We start from the raw sequence: 7500 nt of genomic DNA on the forward strand, positions 1-7500 counted from the left end.
ATGTCAAAATGATGAATGCCTTAACGCTACCAGGCTCTTCATCGGAGAGTTCCCATCTATAATTACACAAAGGATCAAAAAGCAGAGGGCATTTTTATGCCATGAAACAGATGTGTCTCCCATATGCTTGCCGTGTTTTGTTTTCACAGGAGCCCCCCCCGAACTGACATAATGCTGGCTGCGAGTAACGGCATTCATTTGAGATGTATTACTCTCTGCCTCGAGGCAAATGGGCCACTGTTGAAGCACACTTTCGCTTGTCTTTCTACACTTCCTCGTACGGTAGATCTGTCACTAATTAGAAGGGATGCGGGATAACCTGGTGAAAAAAACGCAGCTTTGAATTGGATGCTCTTCCAGGAAATCTTACCGCAGTATCCATTTTTCCTTTTGTTATGACGCCACACTCATGCTTCAGTCATTAGAGCTCATTATATTTGGGCAACTCACAAACGACATTACATTACATTACATTACATTACACTTAGCTGACACTTTATCCAAAGCGACTTACACTTACTATTTTTCAGGTTATTGTTTAGTTCCTGGAGCAATGTGGGGTTAGGTGCCTTGCTCAAGGACACTTCAGCCATGGATGGAGGTGTAGGAAGAGGTCAGGTGGGATTCCAACCTACAATGCCCAAATTGAAAGACTAACTCTCTAACCACTAGGTCACTGCTGTCCCAATGCTGCCCCTTTGAAAAATAGGAGTAATGGACAGTGCATAAAAGCTTTGAAAATGACCATTAGAAGTCCATTGCTTAGCATAAGCCTCCCATATTATTGGATACTGATATATGGCAGTAAATGACACTTTAACTGTAGCCTTTAGAGTATGTGTCAATCATTCATTCACTAAGTAAAATTCCAGCCACAAATTTGATTCATCTGGCTATGATTGCAATGAGCCCTCAAGATAGGTTCGTACATATGTACGTATATGACCTTTATAGCTAACTCTGGTTTCTAGAACTGTCTTGTATATGGCCCCTGTCGAATAGAAGCCACTTGTATATTATTACATTTGCTACATGTATTGTTTCCATGGTGTTTCGAGGTGGGCCATACAAGGAGCCACCAGTCAAGAAAGCAACATCAGTGACTCTTAGCCTGGTCTTGCAAAATGTAAGCGCTCCAGTCCAGAAACAATTTCTTTGCACATGACATCTGGGTCAAATGTTCTGGGAGGCGGGGTTTGATCTGGTTACCTGATTCGACCCAAATCAGCGAATGGGGGAGGGGAAGAGGGAGGCGGGGTCCATTTCAAACTTCAATGCAGTTCACTCCTCCCACTAATGATAGTTTTACAACGTCATGACCCAAGGGTGGTCCTAGGGGCGGGCTGACCGGGCAATTGCCTGGGTCCGGCACCTTCTTGAAACCTCCCCCACATCACGAAAACCTGCCCCCCAAACGACATCAGGGAAATCGTGATTAACATGTTAAAACGTACTAACAATATTTTTCAAATATTATTTCTACACTATTACCACATTGCTGTAATAATGTCATTACTATTAGTGTTTTTTACCGTTGTTATAAGCATTTCTTGACGTTTTTTTTGTTGGCGTCTGAAGGGGCATTGCCCAGGGCACAACTCACTGTGATGACCAAATGTTATCGACAGGGTAATGTACGATGGACATTTCAAATTTCGATGAAGTTCACCCCTTCCACCACTAATCAATTCTCAATTCAGTCATTCCAGACCCTCTGTGCGCGTGACATTAGAACAAAGGTATGGTAAAGCCATATAGATCAACTAGTAGTCAGTGAGGTCACCTATGGTCGAGGCCGGAAACCTTGGCAGGGATTTTACTATTGGAACCCGGATTTGACTACTCTACATACTGTAAGGGCAGAGGCGCGTCTTGCCACCAGGCAAGGCAGGCAGCCGCTTGGGGCCCCCAAACCCCTAGATAGTGAATAACAGCCCACACTTTACCACAGTAGTGGCGATTTGGGTTCAAATGGTCATTGTTTTGCATTTTCGCTTGGGGCCCCACCTGACCCTAGAATCGCCTCTGCGTAGGGGTAATACCTGCAGTGGCATAAAGGAAACTATTTATAATATGGTATCTGGAAAACATATAGTCCTGTCACACAGACAGTAAATATATTATAATGTACGGACAGTAACCTGCCATTCACAGTGTCTCTTGTCTCTAATTTTTGGTCATTCCAGCTACTCCTTACAGTAGGTAAGAGACATGTCACAGCACTGCCAAATGCCCTTGCACACACACACAGGGTCAAACACACACATACACAAACACACACACAAACAAACACACACACACACACACACACACACACACACACACACACACACACACACACACACACACACACACACACACACACACACACACACACACACAGGGTCAAACACACACACACACACACACACACACACACACACACACACACACACACACACACACACACACACACACACACACACACACACAGAGATACACACACACACACACACACACACACACACACACACACACACACACACACACACACACACACACACACACACACACACACTGCAGTGATGGCCCATCTTGCATCCTGCAAATCTGGGGCCCCTTGGAGAGTTTGTTGGAGCAGACCACGTCAGCCAGCCAAGCCATCTGACTTCTCTGGGTTAGGGCATCCCCATCGTGCAGGCAGCTACCCATTAGGCAAGTAACACCTTCTTCCCCGGCTCTGGCTCCCGTGTTATTAGGGCAGGCAGTGGTGCAACAGCAGGGGGGAAAATAAGAGTGAGGAGGAGGTGGAGGTGGAGGTGGAGGAGGTGGAGGCGGAGGAGAGGCAATGCCTGCAGGCCTCTCAGGTCTTTAAGTAACGCTAGTAAAAACCACCAAAGACACCCCCCCTCCACCAGATGCATCCAGCCAATGACTTGGGGTTGAGGTTGCTACCTTACCACCTCCCCATCTCATTCACTGCACTCTGCCACCTGGACACACCCCATTCTAGACCAGACCCACCAAAGACACCCCCCTCCACCAGATGCATCCAGCCAATCACTTGGGGTTGAGGTTGCTACTGTACCTAACCCCCTCCTCATCTCCTACCCATTCACCACCCTCTGCCACCTGGACACACCCCCATACTAGTCCAGACCCACCTAGACCTCCCCTCCCAGATACAACTAGCCAATGATCTTGCAGCAAGCGAAGCTGGTTGCTGTTGTCTTTGGCTGCTTCCCCATCCCATACGACAGACACCCCCTCCACCTCTGCCACCCTGGACCCAACCCATACCAGGCCAGACCTGACCCACCCCCAGACCCCCGCTCCTTAAGAGGAAAAAAACTTGAAAGTGTGCCGTGAAAAAGTGTGATCATCCCTGCACACGGATCACCTTCTCCTCTTGCCAGTGGTCCTGGACATGAGCCCTCCCTAGCACAGCACAGCACAGGACAGGAACAGGGAAGACTCCGGGGATATTGGCAGGACTCAAAAGGGTCAACAACTAAAGAAAGAGTTCTTCCTTTTGGGTGTGCTCCACTCCACTACTACATCTTGGGGTTTTGTCTGTTGAGGGAGAAACTAAAAGGGCCCTTCCAAGACTGCTTGTTGCTGCTCTCTCCTCTCCAGCTTCTTCCTCTTCTTCCCCTTAGAGGGAATTCTCACGTCATGGCTTCATCCAGCGCCAGGTAAGAGGCTCATTGGCACACACTGAGAAATACAGGTACATACAAGGTTCACAATTACACCTCAAGCCATAAAACGGTAGCCTGGTCCTGACCATACCATAATACTACCATTTCCATTTCATATTTATGGTCTGGACTTTGATCTGACGTGATTGCAGGAAGCAGGAAGGACATTTGCGGAAAAATCAGGATTTAACTTATAAGTTGTTGAACAAACATGTTTGATGTCTATCATTGGCGATGTAGGACCGTTTAACAGACATGTCTGACAGAACATCCTACCGTAGGCTAAAATTACAATATAGGACTGTTTGTCAGAACACCGCTCAACATCACATCCTACCGGTCAACATCGCTCCACAGAAGACAGGTACCAGACATAGCGGAGCCAAGTCTCTTGGCGGAAGTACGTAGGATGGTGCGCAAGGCTAATAAAGCGGTACCTTTCACCTTTTTTTGTACATGAAAGAGGACACATTGTTTTCAGTCTTGCATACCCTTTTTGTCATACTTTGAGGACCTCACACCACTCACTCTGTTTCTCTTCCTCTATCTAAATATTATTATATGATTATTATATTTCTCATTATTTTATAACCACTGTAGTGTGCTTATGGACCCCTAGTGGTGCACGTATCCCTGGATGGGATACTGGTACAGGTACATGACTAGTAAGGGCACTTTGATGGTTACTGCATATAGCTGATAGTAGGGAAGAGTAGAGTAACTTTATTGATCTATGGGGGGAGGATGTAAGGTGCCAAGTAGCTTACATAATGCCCACATGGACATTTCAAGACACATATAAAACAGGTACACGTAAGTCAGGGAGGGAAAATAAAAACTCCAGAAACAAATGAAAAGAATACAATTTGTGCAACAACATTCCGTGAGCTGAGTTATGCAAGAGGTTAACATGATTAAGAATGAATGTTGACCGATAAATTTAAGATATAGGCTAGTAGGCCCCTATAGTACAGTACAGCTGTTCCATAGAAGGGTAGTGCCCCAGCAACAGACACTGCAACCCACTTGGAAACCTTACACACATTACATTGGTAACACTTTATTTTAGGGATACATCTATTAGCACTAATACATACAATGGTAATGCCTGCATAAGTAACTTGTAAGGCATGTACTAAGCAAACGCTACCATTACATTACATAACATTACACTTAACTGACGCCATTATCCAAAGCGACTTGCAATTTTTTAGATACAGGGTATTGGTTACAGTCCTTGGAGCAATGTTGGGTCAGGTGCCTTGCTCAAGGGCACTTCAGCCATAGATGGAATTGTAGGTAAGGGTGGGATTCGAACCTCCAACCCTGTGATCTCAGGACAGTCTCCTTTATTCAATTGTAGGTATAGGTAAAGCATACTTTCTGAGGAGGTTGCTCTTGCACCGGTGCATTTGTCAAGTGTCTTGAAACCTTGTCATCCACCTTCCAGCATAGTTCTCAAAACTTTTCAAAGTCACTGAACAACAAAACTTTGAAATGCTAAGTGCGAAGGTTTTAAATGTCACCACAGTAGGTTATGCACATAAAATACTGATTATCAGAGGAGTCTATTTATCTAATCTCTGAAAGGTTATCAGAAAGCTCGAGTGTAATAAGAAAATCTGTATCTAAGTATAGAGTAGCTTCACACTTTCCACAGATCCCAAGAGCATTTTTAACATGGGGCATGAAGATGTAACATGAATTTCACACTTGAGAAAGAGTGACAGCACTGTAGCCAGCCAGCCTGCATGGGTGTTTGTCTAGTGTGTATGCGTATGCGTGCATACGTGTGTGCATCTGTGCGTGTCTGCATGTGTTTGCGCCAATGCCATTCACAACTGATAGAGTGCTCTGATCCTCCTGTTGCCTTTCATGTCAAGCTTGCCAACATCTGGCCAAACCAGAGGCAAGGCTCCTCTTTTTTCTTTTTTTTTTAAAAGATATTTTTATGGGCTTTTTGGGCCTTTATTTCAGATAGGACAGTGAACGTGCGACAGGAAGTGAGTGTGGAGAGAGATGGGGAAAGGTTGGGAACTGACCCTGTCCGGACTCGAACCGGGGTCCCCATGGGCATGCAAGCCCAAGTGTGGGGGGCTTAGCGCGCTGCGCCATAGCGCCCCCACAAGGCTCCTCTTTTACATTGGGTGTCTGTTGGGTGTCTCCTCTCGTGCTATCGGTCCTTGTTTTTTTGTTATTATTATTTTATTTTATTTTATTTTATTTATTTATTTTTGGTTGTTTCCTTTTTTCATTTCATAGTCCACAAACAGAACTGTCAGGAGGAGTTAGTGTCTATGATTGAAGTGATCGAGCACTGTGTGTGTGTGTGTGTGTGTGTGTGTGTGTGTGTGTGTGTGTGTGTGCGTGCGTGCGTGAGTGCGTGCGTGTGCGCGTGTGTGCGTGCGTGCGTGCGTGCGTGTGTGTGTGTGTGTGTGTGTGTGTGTGTGTGTGTGTGTGTGTGTGTGTGTGTGTGTCGTGTGTGTGTGTGTGTGCGTGCATGTGTGCGTTTGTTTGCTGATGAGGGCAGATAAGGTAGACAGTATACTCTGGATGATGCTGCTGAGCGGGTGGGTGGATCACATCTCCGTGATGGATGACATTGTACAGTGAAGCTTGTACAGAATGCACAACATGTTTTGAAGTTGATGAATAGACACTCCAACATCATCTGAGGCAAATGGCCACTCTGACTGTGGTCTAGTGCAGTGATTCTCAAAGTGTGGTCCGGGGACCACTAGTGGTCCGCGACACAGCTCAGGTGGTCCGTACGGGGATTTCTAATTTTCCAAGACAAGCTAGCAGTAATCTTTACATTATTGCAAAGATAAGCATAGCTCAAGTCTTATTTTCATCACAATAACCAGATAATACATCTGAGTAAAAAATAAGTGATCTGCATTGAAATTAGCAGTGTCAAATTAGCACCCGTCAACTGTCAGTTCGGTTGACAGGTGGTCCTTGAACATTTTTGGGGGGACAAAGTGGTCCTCGGTCTGAAAAAGTTTGAGAATCACTGGTCTAGTGAAAGCATATACCTGAATGTCAATTACACATTTTTATTGAAACACTTATTTGAAATGCTAAATACGGTTGATAATTGTCCTTGACTTTTCCAAAGGTCAAACTTAGTCTATATAACGGCAAATGCGGCTTTACAAATCAAGGCATGTGTATAATACAAGTAAAAATAAGAGGTGTGAGAAAAATATTAGATGGTGTTTATCTCTGCTACCACTTCTGCAACATTTTGGGAAATGCCATTTTTATAGGACTGCAGGGTCTTTTGAAGCAGTTGTTATATAGTTGTTATATATGTTATATCATGTTGTAGCAAGTTTTGTAGTGTAACTAATCGTTTGTCCATTTTATTTTTTGAAAAGCCTGCAAAGCCAAGCCTCCAAGAGACCTTTTTAGCTACACCTGCCTACTCACTGAAGTGTACTGAAAGTAGCAGCCATAAATATTAACCTTCATTGACTTATAGTGTGAGCTTTAAAACCCAACTGGTTCCTAAATATTGAAGGAAATCATTGGTGGTTGTGTGTGTGTGTGTGTGTGTGTGTGTGTGTGTGTGTGTGTGTGTGTGTGTGTGTGTGTGTGTGTGTGTGTGTGTGTGTGTGTGTGTGTGTGTGTGTGTGTGTGTGTGTGTGTGTGTGTGTGTGTGTGTGTGTGTGTGAGAGAGAGAGAGAGAGAGAGTCGTGGGGGGGGGGGGGGATGGAGAGATATAACTGAACTACAGGTGCCTGGACAAGAGACATTCACTGTAGCCTTTATTTCAGTGCATTGTGACCTATCTGAAGGCAGATTGCAGCGGCGA

The 7500-nt window shown here is 45.0% G+C and overlaps 1 protein-coding gene across 1 annotated transcript in view; it reads left to right on the top strand.

Moving 5' to 3' along the window:
* Positions 1-3654: 3654 nt before the first annotated feature.
* LOC134436025 (collagen alpha-1(IX) chain-like) overlaps positions 3655-7500 on the top strand; it is a 70612-nt gene continuing 66766 nt past the window's right edge. Inside the window, exon 1 of the mRNA XM_063185054.1 lies at positions 3655-3674. Coding sequence (XP_063041124.1) covers positions 3655-3674 — 20 coding nt within the window. The remainder of the gene's footprint in view (positions 3675-7500) is intronic.

Source organism: Engraulis encrasicolus, chromosome 20 (assembly GCF_034702125.1).
Source record: "Engraulis encrasicolus isolate BLACKSEA-1 chromosome 20, IST_EnEncr_1.0, whole genome shotgun sequence".
In the NCBI taxonomy this organism is placed as follows: domain Eukaryota; kingdom Metazoa; phylum Chordata; class Actinopteri; order Clupeiformes; family Engraulidae; genus Engraulis; species Engraulis encrasicolus.